Genomic DNA, 14,276 nt, shown 5'->3' with positions numbered 1-14,276 from the left:
CCTTCTGCCTTTTTAAAACATCGATTAATTTTAATTGTTTCTTGAATCCTATCATTAATTCTCCTTTTTGTTTTTCTAGCTTCTTGTTTTCTGACTTTAATGCTTCAATTTTTTTATGTTCTTCATTTGCAATATCCTGTGCAAAGGAAAAAAAAAACTTCTTGAATGCTGCAATCTTTTAATAGAGAAAGTTATAAAACGAGTCACAGAAATGTCACTAAAACTTTGATAACTCTTAATGATCAGCTCACATTTTAAAAAAATGTTTTTAAAAAACTCAGTTATAAAGTAGCATAAATTGGATCAACTTGCTGAGTAAATGAGACAAGTTAGGCTGCCAGGGTGGTAAATATTTCCAGGTGAGAATCCTGGAAAGAATGGTGCCTCAAAATCTGAATGCATTTTCCTTCATATCCTTGGCAGACACATAAATAACTCAGCCTGCAAATGTTAAGACTCCTAGGAATCCATGAATAGAAATAGTTGCGGACTACAGAGAGAATTCAGCTACTGCTCATGACAAGGAAGACAGTGCAGGAAAAAAAAGGTGATCCTTAAGACAGGTTAGTAAGTTATTAAGCACACAAAGATTGATAAATGTTAAAGGAAGTCCAAATGGAAATCTTAACCTATAAAGAAGATATGTTCAAAGGATAACTGAGCATGACATTCACAAGATTAAGATGCTTTATACCATTGTTCCCCTACGGAACACCCATGGAAACAAGAAATATACAGACCAATGTAGCTTTATGAGAACACTCAAAGTAAACAGCAGCATCAACCAGGCAAACACGTGACCAAAATAAAGGGTGGCATTTATGATCACCCTTTCACTTCGCCCTCCTGGGCACAGTGGAATGAAGCCTTTCAATTCCCTTGAGATGGAAAGAAAGAGTGAAACTTGCTTGTGACCTCTGGATGTCTGGAGACTGGCTTCTGTATTGTCTGACTCAGAGCATTAATGGAATGGTGGCAGTTTGGCTATCAGGATAAAGGCTGCTGAAAGTAGTGGTGGACATATGGGAGCTTAGAGGGCAGAGGAATAAAATATAGCATCTGAGGCTCTGACAGGAAGAGGGGCTGAGAGTATTAGGAAACTAAATGAGAGAAAAGCTTTAGGACATAAAAAAAACCCACGAAGTGGCAGCAGGATTTCCTTATCAGGAATAACTTTGAAAGTAAATAAAGTCATCAAAATATATCTAAAGACATATGTAGACTGGAAGGATGGAAATAGATATTCCATGCTATAGTAGCCAAAAGACAATAGGGATGGTAATATCAGACAAAATAGACTAAGCAAAAAAAGTTACAGGACACAAACAAGGGCATTCTGTAATAAAAAAGTTATTCCTCACTGGTGAATATGCACCAAACATCAGGGCTTCCAAATACAGTCAGATGTTGCTTAACAGTATTTAAGTCAATAGTAAACCACATGTACAATAGTGGGCCCAATGGGCTGTAGCATATAGCCTAAGTGTTTAGGTTATAACACTTAAGTTTGTGTAACTGCATTCCATGCTATTTGCACGAAGATGAAATCAAGACATTTTTAGGATGTGTCTCCATTATTAGTGTCTTATATGTGTCTTCATATACAGACCACCATGACTGTATATGAAGGAAACATTAACAAAATTGGGGGGAGAAATAGATGGCTAAACAGTAAGAGTAGACTTCAATAGCTAATTTCAATAATGGTTAAAACAAGACAGAATATCAGAACTTGAAACCCTATAATCAACTGCATTTATAAAAGATAGAACATTCCACCCGACAATACCAGAATTCATTTTTTTCTCAAATGTACAAGTCACATTCTCCAGAATGGATCCTGTGTTGGTTCACAAAACAAAAAGTTTTTAAATTTAAAAAGACAGATTATATAAAGTATCTTTACTATTCGTAGTACAATGAAATTAGAAATCAGTAATAGGAGGAAACTGGAAAATCCAAATAATCTGGGAATTTAACACCCTAACAACCATTTACCTAAACTAACAAAAATAGAGAAGATTCAAATAATGTCAAGTAAAATCAGGGATGCTACAACTAATGTTATAGAAATAAACTTTTAAATGAAAGCAGCCATTTATAGGAATACGAAATCTCCCAACAAAGAAAAGGCAGGAGCAGGTGGCTTTACAGGTGAACTCTGCCAATTGTTTCTATGTACTGACAGTAATCCACATTTAGGAAATTCAGAAAACAATTCCATGTAGAATACTATCAAAAAGAGTAAAACAATAGGAATAAACATAATCAAGTAGGTTAAAGAGTTATGTAATGAAAACTTCAAAACACTGCTCAGACACAAATGAAATTGTGGACTGAAACACTTAATATCATTAAATGTAAACACTACCCAAAGTTAACTACCAATTCAGGACAATCTATCAAAACTCCAATGGGGGCGGTTACAGAATTTGAGTCATATTATATGGAATCTTAAGGAACCAAAATAGCTAAGCATTCTTGCAAAAAAAAGTAAAAGTTGGAAATCACAGTTTCTGATTTCAAAACTTATTTCAAAGCTAGAGTAATTAAGACAGTGTGGTGCTAGCATAATGAAATATGTAGACAAATGGAGCCCAGAAATAAATCCAAACATTTAAAGTCAAAATTTTTTCTTTGAAGAAAACAAAGAGCATGAACAAAATATGCACACCAACAGCCCATATACTACCCTTCACTCTTTCTACCATCCCACACCTCTGCACCTCTGGTAACCTCAGTTGTTAACGTACACTAGTTTGTGTTTTCCTTTGTCAGCTCATCTACTTTGTTTCCTGATATCACCCATATAGGTGAAAACATCCAATATTTATCATTCTGGTGATTGCATAGTCCCTCAAATTTCTTACATTTTGCTGCAAATGGCAAATGTTCATGTATACTTATAGCTGAATAGTACTCCACTATATATATATGTACCACATCTTTAGCCAGTCACATCTGTGGGCATTTAGATTGCTTCAATAACATAGCTATGTAAACAGTGCCACAGTAAACATTATGGAACATATGATTCTTGAGCTGATGGTTTCATATTTTTCAGATAGATACCCGGAAAGGGGCCTTGCTGAATCAAACAGTATTTCTATTTTTAGTGTTTTAAAAAGCTCCACACCACTTTTCACAATTGTTACACCAATTTACATTCCCATTAACAATGTGTAGGGGGGTGTTCCTCTATCTCCACATCCTTGCCCTTTTTTTTTTTTTTTTTTTTTTTTTTAATTTTTTTATAGAGGCATGCTTTATTTATTTGTTTGCTGGTTTTGTTTTGTTTTTTTTTTTGTTTATACATGCACTGGGTACAGTCAGAAGCGCGGGAGGGTGAGAGAATTCACCAGAGCCAGAGCGGGGAGCAGAGCAGGCAGAAGGACCGAAGTACACTGCTGAGGGGAGCAGCGGGCGGCAGGAGAGGTCTGCGCGCCATGTGGGACCCTCCTCCGGTGGCCGGGGAGCAGCCGGGGATCGAACCGGCGCCGCAGAGGCCGCGGGCAGCTTCGCAACCCAGCACTCAACCGCTGCGCCACCGGGGAGGCCCCACATCCTTGCCCTTTAAGGTAAAAAGTTTTGACAAGGATGCTAAGACCATTACATCAAAAGCACAGGAAACAATAGGACTACATATAAGAAAAAATTGTGTGCATCAAATCAACTGTGTGAAGACACATAATGAGAGAAAACATTTGCAAATGAGATCTATATAAGGATTTAGTATCTAGAAAATGAAAAACTACACATTAGTAACAAACACCTACTTTTAAAAATGGACAAAACAATTATTATAAGAAATAAAGGTACTGTCACAGTAATGCTAAGGGATATTAGTACTCCAGCTATGGAATATCAGTAAGACAGAATAAACAAGGAAACACTAGCCTTAAATGAGGAGATAAACCAAATGGATTTAATATGTCTATAGAACATCCCGTAAAAAGCCCCACGAACACATTTTTCTTTCAAAAGCACAATTTCAAGAACAGACTGTTACGTTGGGACATGACAACTATGAATAAAACTACAAAGATTGAAATCATACTCATACCAAGTAATTTTTTGACCCTAAATCTGTAAAGGTAGAAACCAACTATTAAGGAAAAAAAAAAAACCAAAACAGGAAAAGCCATAAATACATGAAGAATAAACAATATGATGCTTAATACCATCTGGAATAAAGAAATTAAATAAAAAATACTCTAAAGAAAACAAGAATACTAGCCATCAGAATCTATAGGCATCAAAAGCAATCTTAAGTGGGACGAGAATTAAAATACCGGCCCACATTAAGCAAGAAAAATCTCAAATATTTTAATACTACACCTAAAGCAACTTGAAAAAGGACAAGACTAAAAATTAGTAAAAAGGAAGGAAATAAAAACAAGAGCGGAAATAAGACATCAGAAACACTGTACGAAAGATCAATGAAACCAAGATTTCGCTCTGTAAGAAGATTAAGTTGATAAACCTCTACTTGGAATAACAAAATAAAAGAGGAGTGATAACAATAAGAAGTGGAAATGAATGGAGAATTATCACAAATGGCATATAAATACAAAGTGCCAGGAAACTATTATGAACATTTACACACCAATAAATTAAACACTGAAGAAATGGATACATTTCTAGATCATGATAATTTACCAACACTAAACCAGGAACAAACAATAGTGGAATAAACCAGCCACAAGTATGGAAATTGAAACAATAAATCTCCCCTCAAGGAAAAGCCCAGGACCAGACAGCTTAACAATTTCTATCAAACCTTTGAAAAAGACTTTATGCCCATCTTGCTTAAATTATTTCTAAAAATCCAGTAAGAGTAAACACTAGTACATCTTACAGTAACATTATCTTCACACTTAAACTAATAGACAGCACAAGAAAATTCCAGACCAACATCCTTAATGAATGTTCATACAAAAATCTTCAAATCAAATTCAACAATATATCACAAAATTTATATATTTTATGATCTAGTGGGATTTATCCCAAGATGTAAGGACAGTTTAATATATGTAATACACTTTATCAACAAAAGATAAAAACCATATGATAATATTGATAAAAGCAAAAAAAAAAAAAAAACTGGTAAGATTCACCACCGTTTTATGAGAAAAACTCTAAACAAGATGGGAACAAAAAGAACATACCTCAATATAAGAAAGGCCATATATTACAAACCACTGGCCAATATGATACTTAATGGTGAACAACTGAAAACTTTTCCCTTAGGATCAGGAACATGACAAGGATGCTAACTGTCACAGCTTCTGATTAGGTTAATATTATAAGTTTTAGCTAGTGCAATCACACAGCAGGAAATAAAAGACTCCAAATTGGAACAGAAGCGATGAAATGATCAATACTCCCAGGAGATATGACATACATAAAAACCCTTAAAGACTCCACCTAAAATCTATTAGAAATAATAAATGAATACAGCAAAGTGGCAGATTACAAAATCAACATACAAAATCCATTACATTTTTATACACAATGAGAAGAAATTTAAAAAATAATTCAGAATTGTTTCAAGAATAATCAGCTATCTCAGAATTAACCAAGGACGTGCTAAGTATCTCAGAATTAACCAAGGACGTGAAAGACCTATAGAATGAGAACTACACGACATATTAATGGAGCTAAAGCATGACTTAAGTAGATAGACATTCGTTGCATGGTCGTGGTTGGGGAGAACAAATATAACCAAAATGGCTACCTAAAGAAATACATGAATTTAATGTAAATGCCATCAAAATAACAGTTATTTGAAAAATTAAAATTAATATGAAACCATAAAAGGCCTCAAATAGTAAAAGCAATCTGAGAAAAAAGAGGTAGAGGTATCATGTCACCTGATATTACCCTATAAAGCAACAGTAAATACAACAATATGGTATTGGCATAAAATTACACACATGGATCAATAGAACAGAATTGACACCCCAGAAGTATATCCATGTACACAGCAATACTTAATTTATGATAAAATAACAAAGACCAGGTACAATGGGGGAAAGGAGAGTCTCTAACAAATGGTGCTGGGAAAACTGGAAAACCACATGTAAAGGAATCAAATTGGATAATACTCTAACTCCATGCAAAAATAAATGAAAGATTTAGATATAACACCTGCAACAATTAAATATACAGAAGACAACAGTGCTGATAAATTCTGTGACATCAACAATTAAATATGTTCTTGGAGACTTGACAAGGGAAATAAAAGCAAAAATAAACAATAAAAGCAAAAATAACTGGGATTACCCCAAGTTAAAAAGTATGACTAATACCAAGAAAAAAAAATGGAGGAGACATCACTAAGATGGTGACAGGAAAATGCTTTTGCTCCTAAGAGAAAGCTAACAACTAGTCAGAAACAGATTATATAAAGTACATGGGTGAGAGAATCCTAGTCTATGGTTATGCTTAAGCACCCCCTGAACCAACACAGACATCAGAAAGGACACCAGAGATAACTATACCTCAGCATAATGGGACATGGGTGGAGGGAGATGTGTGCTGGCGGCAGTCCACGGCAATGGAGGAGGGATGCTGGCCCAGCCAGGGCCCCAGGGGAAGAGAGAGCAGAGATGGTGTGGAGGCACATGCCCTTTGCCCCAGCGAAACCTCAAGTGGAGGTGCTAAGATGGTCCACATGGACCAGGACCCAACAAGAATAACAGTGAAAGCCCTGTAGGCTGCATTCTCCCCTCCCAACCCCTCAAGATCTATACTGGCACCATTAATTATGCCAACAGTGGATAGACTGCCAAGTTTCAAATCCACGGCATTAGCGTAATCCCCACCGCCACACCCACTGACATAGCATCAGATACCTACCACCCTAAGCATCTCATCAGCCAGCAGTGACCATAAAATTAAATAAAAATATGCCCATAGCACCATGTAGGGTAAATGCTTTTCAGGCTTTTCTGCCCTGCCACCATTAGGATTGCCCTGCCTGATGGGGCCCCTGCAGTTGTTACACTGTTGTGTTGTTTACTTCTGTGGGCCATGGGAGGAGTATTGAGATAGTCACTGAGAGAAGCAGGAGAAGAAGCAGGAGAGAGAAGGGGAGAAAAGAAAGCCAGAGAAGCCCAGAATGAAGACTTGCTGGGGGCCTGGAGGCCTACTAGCCTCCTGGCCCCCCGGCCCCCCTGTTTGCCACACTACATGTAAAGCTCAATAAAAGCCTGTTAAAGCCACGGAGAGCTCCAGGACTCCTTCTTTACCTGGTCTGCTCAAATCATAGAAAACCTGCTCTGTACTCATCCTGCCTCTACACATCACCAGTTGGAAAAGATAAGCAACTCAGTTGCAAATTGCTAATCCAGATTCCAAGTAGGCATAGTATACAACACCAGCCATTTGAAAGTTGACTGTAATAAGACATCACAAGGACAGAATGACAACACTCCAGAAACCAAACTCAGTAAGGCATGGAAGACTGTATTGTTCCAACACAAAAATTCAAAATAAGAGACTTAAGGAAGGTGACAGCAGAGGAAATACCTTACTTTACCCCGAGAAAAATGGACTGAGAAAAGTCCAGGTGGGCACTTGACTCAGGATCCTACAACTTGGGGCAAAACGGAGCGCCTCAATCACTGGGGACCAACACTGCATATACCAAAGGAGCCACTGAAGAAATTTAATACTGGGAAACAAAAGCATGAGTTGGAAAGAGGCTTCCACTTGGGCAAAAACAGCAGTTCATATCTGCACCTGAAGGAGGAGAAACTGCGTGTTATCGATCTAACTGTGAGAGAGATGGGTAAGAATACTGTAGTAAGCCAGGAGAATGGCTCCTCATCCATTTCCTCCCACAGTAGGCAGACAGAGGAAACTGAGGAGACACAGTGAAGTCATTCTGGAACTCAGAGGCTCCACGTAAAGCTTAGTCCACTGAACGCAAACATGCAGGTCTTGAACTGAAGAAGAGGCCAGCAGTAACACAGGCAGAGCAAAGCCCAAGCACAGCATTCTCCTAAGTGACTGACGGTCCAAGACACTCCCCCAACCACTAAAAACCCAGCTACAGATTAGTTCCTTCTGATATACAACACCATTTACTGGAAAAGTGGAAGCTCTGCACTCGTAATAACAGTAGTCAAAGTAAATAATGGGGAGATTAAAAAAATTAACAAAAAAATGAAATAGCTATCAAATACAAAGATACAATACTATTGAGTGAAACAAGTCAAAGAGAGACAAGAAAACACAAATGAAAATTAACGAGTTCAGTATTAAATATCAATGAGCAGAAGGTACAAACTGAAGCTTTAATTAAGAAACTAATAGAAGATGACATCACCAAAACTGAGACAGAGGTGGTACCTTCCTTTGTGCCAAAAAGGAGCATGTAACGGTTAACCAGAGGGACACTACACTGAGAGACACCCATGCAATAGTGTGAAACAGACACCCCATGGATATCAGAGAGCAACACAGACTGCAGACAAGAGACACAGGGGAGTCATTAAACAGGAGGCCGGTGGACAGAAACATCTGGAAGCAGCATTCCAGGGTAGGGGACACAGCAGGGCTGTTAGCCAATAGCTCTGGAAAAGAGAACGTGTACAAAGTGCATACACCCTTAAATGAGATATACATATGGAGATGCTGGGGTGCTCTACATAGATTGCATTTCTAGTAAGGGAAAGGGCAGATAAAATGCTCTACATTTTACCCCCCTCCCCGCAACATACACACACTCCTTGGAAGTGGTACTGAATTTCTGAGGTGCACTGACAGAGGAAAGACTGCAATCTCAGATTTGGAAACAGAGGAGTGATACCAGCAATGCCACACACTATTGCAGATGCTCTCCCACCACCTGCTCATTCACTCCAGTCGCTGAATCTCTCTGGAACCCTCCCTTATCCTAATTATGCAGCTATTGCAAAAACAGGTGTTAGTATCTATGAAAACAAACAGGGACCCCTCAAAAAAATCATATCAGACCACAGTGACACAATTAGAAGTAGACCTTAACTTACTGCTACAGATATTTTTTTAAAATAGGGAAATTTAAAGCAGCAAGATGGACGTTAAAAATATATATGGTATCTTAAGGCCTCAAGGGAATAGGACATCACAAGGAGAGAATAAGTTTGCAAAATCCAAGCACAAAGACATAGAAGATTCTATTTCTGATTAAACAGAGTTCAAAATTAAAGAAAATCAAAGAAATAAAACACAGAAAGGCAAATAAAAGTGATATAAGAGTACTGAGACCACAGAATTCAGAAAAACTATTAAGTTCAAAATTAATGAACTGAAAGTAGAAATTAAAGTTTTAAATAATAACGTATTTAGAATGTAAGGAATTCAATAAATTGGATCAAAAACTCTAGAGAAAGTCATAGAAGCAAAATAGATCAATTGGAGGTTCAAATCAGTGACCTTGAGGATAGTAGCACACAAAGGATCTAAGTGGAAAGAGAAAAAATAATATGTAAAAACAAATCAATAAACACATCACAAACTATTCCAACTATGTTAGGAGAGTCAACAGATATCCTCAAGAGGAACAGAGAGAGTAATGGTGAGTTTATTCCAAGTAATAAAAGGAAAAATCCCAAACCTGGGGAAGAAATTGCATATACAAGTTCATTAAACTTAAGCAACACTTGATATCTAAGTGCAATGCAACCTAAATCAAGACACATCATAGTAACACTACAATAATGAATATTGAAGGCAACTTGGGAAACAAAGCAGGTAACTTATACTCCCATTAGGCGTATCAGACTTCTCAGCAGAAAACTATAGACAAGAAGAGAATGGGATAATATACTCAGATGAAAATTGCATGTCAAGAATACTATATCCCACAAGACTTCCTTTCAGAAAAGAGTGAGAAATGAAGACCCTCCCTGACAAACACAAGATGAAGCAGTTTGCCACTACTGTACATCCCCTACAAGAAATTTTGAAAACAGTTCTCCTACCTAAATCAAAGTGCAGAAAGACTAAAAAATATGTGTAAGGAAAAAAAAAAAACAAGACAAAATAGCACTAGTAATTTCTCATGTATAAATAATCACCTCTAATGTAAATGGACTGCACTAATGGATCAAAAGGCACAAAGTGACAGGTTGAATCAGAAAATAAAATCCACCTTAGTGCTCTCTCTCCTGGACTCATCTGAGACCCAAAGGTAAACATCAGCTCAAATATTGGAAAACAATCCTCAAGGAAATGGTACCCTAAAAGTGGCAGGGAAAGCCACAGTAATAGATAAAATAGGGCCTCTCTGGTGGCACAAGGGGTTAAGACGCAGCCTATGCAGCTGTCCACAGCCTCTGCAGCATGAATTCGACCACCAGCCAAGGAGCAACCCATGTAGCGCAATAGATCTCTCCTGACTAAGCCCACTGCTCCCCTTGGCAGTGTACTTCAGTCAATCTGCCTGTTCTGTTCCCCGCTCTGTCTCTGGTGAATCGTCTCATCCCCCACACCGCTGGCCTGTACCCCAGCTCTTGTATGCATAAATAAATCTTTTTTTTAAATCTTTAAAAAATTATATTAAAAAATAGATAAAACAGACTTCCAGCTAAAAAAGGCAAAAAGACAGTTGTACACTATATAACTATTATTAAGGGATAAATCAGGAAGTTATAACATTCATCAATATATGCACCAAGTGAAGGAGGATCAAAATATATACACCAACTATTAAACCTAAAAGCAGACATTTACAGCAACACAACAGTAAGAGACTCCAACACCCCACTTGTATCAATGGGCAGATCAACCAGACAGAAAATCAACAAGGATACAATAGCATTAAGTGAGGAGTTAGACCAGATAGGTTTAGTAGATATGTATAGTGACTACACGCCCAAATAACTAAGTACACAATCTTAGAGCACACACTGAAGGCACACAGATCATTCTTGAGAATAGAATACATTGGGTCACAAAACAAGTATAAAGACTGAAAATATATTAAGGATATTCTCTGACACAATCATATCAAACTAGAAATCAACCACAAAAAAAGTGGGGAAAACCTCAAATATGTGGAGACTAACACTCTAGTGAATGACTGATGGCTTAATGAGGAAATCAAGATGTAAGTTAAAAATACCCGAAGACAAACAAAAATGAAGACTTAGTTACTAGAACCTATGGAATGACACAAAAGCCATGCTAAAAGGGGTTTATATAAGAATACAGGCCTATAGCAAACAAAAAGGATTTCAAATAATGTACATTTATACCTTAAGGAACTAGAAAATAATGAAACCAAAAGCCAGTAGATAGGAAAAAAAATTGGAGTGGATATAAGCAAAATAGAAGTTACAAAGGCAATACAAAAAGATCAAGGAAACTAAAAGCTGTCTATTTTAAAAGATAAATAGACAAATCTTTAACTAGGCTCACAAAGGGGGGAAAAAACTTAAAATACAAACAGTAACAAAAGAAAAGTTACAGATGTCTCAAAAATACAGAAGATCATGAGACTGCTGTGGATATGTTAATGGCAATAAAATAGCATAGAAGAAATGGACAAATTCTTAAAAGCATACAACTTTCTGAGACTGACTCAGGAAGAAACAGAAAACGTAGAGACCAGTTGTTAGTAAGGAAACTGAAACAGTAATCAAAAGCCACCCCAAAAAACCCAGGACCAGATGGCCTCACTGTGAATTCCAGGAAAACTTTAAAGACAAGTTACCAATCCACCAGTCTCTAACACAATATTAAAGAGGGAATGCTTTCAAACACATTTTAGAAGACCAACATTACTACCAAAGGACAAGGACATCACACAAAAAAGAAACTAAAGATCAATCAATATCCTTGTATAATAGAAGCAAAAATCATGAACAAAACTTAAGCAAATCAAGTTCAATATAATAAAAGGATCACACTGCGTGATCAAGAAGGATTTATTACAGTGATTCAAGGATGGTTCAACATGGAAATCAAATACTCACCTCAACAAAAGGAAAAATAAAAACCGTATTATGACATCAACAGATGCAGGGAAGGCATTTGACAAATTCAAAGTTCATTCCTGATGAAAACTCAAAAAATGAGGATAGAAAGAATAATAAAGGGCAAACCCACAGCTTAAATCAGACTCAATGGGAAAAACTGAAAGCTTTTCCTCTAAGAGTAACCCTTGAATTTAGCTTCTCCCTTATTCAACCAAAACATTTTTTTTTTTTTAAGATTTATTTTTATTTATTTATTTATACAAGCACTGGGTACAGTCAGAAGCGCGGGAGGGTGAGAGAATTCACCAGAGCCAGAGCGGGGAGCAGAGCAGGCAGAAGGACCGAAGTACACTGCTGAGGGGAGCAGCGGGCGGCAGGAGAGGTCTGTGCGCCATGTGGGACCCTCCTCCGGTGGCCGGGGAGCAGCTGGGGATCGAACTGGCGCTGCAGAGGCCGCGGGCAGCTTTGCAACCCGGTGCTCAACCGCTGTACCACCGGGGAGGCCCCTCAACCAAAACATTTCTAAGGTGACTTCTGTGTTGTTAAATCCAGCATTTTCTTAAGAACTCAAAGAACTTGACCTCTCAGTAGTATTTAACATTGCTGATCACTTTTTTTAAAAAATAATGATACTCGGGGCCTCCCCGGTGGCGCAGCGGTTGAGCGCTGGGTTGCGAAGCTGCCCACAGCCTATGCAGCGCCGGTTCGATCCCCGGCTGCTCCCCGGCCACCGGAGGAGGGTCCCACATGGCGTGCAGACCTCTCCTGCCGCCCGCTGCTCCCCTCAGCAGTGTGCTTCGGTCCTTCTGCCTGCTCTGCTCCCCACTCCGGCTCTGGTGAATTCTCTCACCCTCCTGCGCTTCTGACTGTACCCAGTGCTTGTATAAACAAAAACAAACAAACAAATAAATAAATAAATAAAACATGCCTTTATTTAAAAAAAAAAATTAGAAAAAAATAATGATACTCTTCAAGGCTCAGCTCTAGGCCCTTACTTCACTGTCTCCTCTCTCTTTCCTATCTTCCTAGTCAACAGGAATGGCATCAGTTACTAACTCTGCATATGCTAGTATCTTGTTACCATACCAACTTTTGATGTCTCCTATTGGACATCTCAGAATAACTTCAAACTTAACTAAATCAACTCAATCTTCCTCTCCAAACCTCTTATATGATTTCATATGTCAGTGAATGGCACTATTTGATTCTCAAAGTAAAAAGAAAAATTCCATAAGCTTCCCTCCCCACAATTCCATACCCAGTTTATTATCAGGTCACAGTGGTTTTCCCTCCTAGACTGATTTTGCTACTTAGTTTCTTTCCATTTCTACCACTGTCAGTTTAGTCTAAGTAACAACATCTCCCATATGCACTGCTGCTCTTAACCAGTCTATCTGCATCCATTCTGGCCCATTCCAATCAATACTACGCTTCCAATCAACAGCAGACACAGAGAAAGTGTTTCCAGATACCTATCTGATGATGACATAGTCTACAACTTTTTCAAAGTATCTGTGTGCTGGCTCTGCACTGCTCTTGGAATACATAACATGGCCTAAGGGACCTAGAAGGTTTGGCTTCTACTTGTTTTTGAAGCCTTAATTTGCAACCCTCCCTGCACAGTCATCCTTGCCTTTCATCACCTTGTCTTCTTTGTTACCAGAGATTTTTTACGTGCCTTTTCTTCCGTAAAATAATCTCTTCCCTAGAACATAATTCCTTTGTATTATTCAGATTTTCATTTAGAATTACATTTTCAAAAATGTGTTTTTTGACCTAGTTACCTGCTCAAAGTATCATGAATCCTTCTTCATAGCATACACCAGAGTGCTGAAATAACACTGAGTGCTGAAATAACACTGATCCTTATAATTATAAGCACATTTTTTTTAAATCACTGAAATCACTGTTCTTTCCAGCTTCTAGTAAAGATCTGGTAGGTACCTAGCAGGCCGTCGTAAACATTTCTAAATGAATTAATAAAAAATTAGAAATTATCTCTTCCTAAATGACGTGATATTGGTGACATTTAAAATGAACAACACAATGAGGTACCATCTTACAACAGTGAGAATGATACATATTTAAAAAACTAGCAACAATAAATGTTGGCGAGGATGTGGAGAAAAAGGAACTCTCCTGCACTGCTGGTGGGAGTGCAAACTGGTGCAACCACCATGAAAAGCTGGATGCAGGTTCCTCAATCTGTTAAACATGGAGCTTCCAAATGATCCAGTGATTCCACGCCTAGGGATCTCTTCAAATGACACAAAAACATTAATCCAGAAGGACACCTGCACCCCT

General features: G+C 37.9%; 1 protein-coding gene across 5 annotated transcripts in view; it reads right to left on the bottom strand.

The window, feature by feature from the left end:
• TEX9 (testis expressed 9) overlaps nt 1-14,276 on the bottom strand; it is a 72,733-nt gene that overhangs the window by 2,649 nt on the left and 55,808 nt on the right. For all 5 annotated transcript variants that reach the window (XM_054701737.1, XM_037502549.2, XM_054701739.1 and 2 more), the window contains one exon: nt 2-136. In XM_054701737.1, the coding sequence (XP_054557712.1) occupies nt 2-136 (135 nt within the window). The remainder of the gene's footprint in view (nt 1; nt 137-14,276) is intronic.

Source organism: Talpa occidentalis, unplaced genomic scaffold (genome assembly GCF_014898055.3).
Source record: "Talpa occidentalis isolate TD23 unplaced genomic scaffold, MPIMG_talOcc4v2.1 talOcc4.11, whole genome shotgun sequence".
NCBI lineage: Eukaryota > Metazoa > Chordata > Mammalia > Eulipotyphla > Talpidae > Talpa > Talpa occidentalis.
The sequence above is the reverse complement of the archived record's forward strand: the minus strand, read 5'-3'. Positions and strand labels throughout refer to the sequence as shown.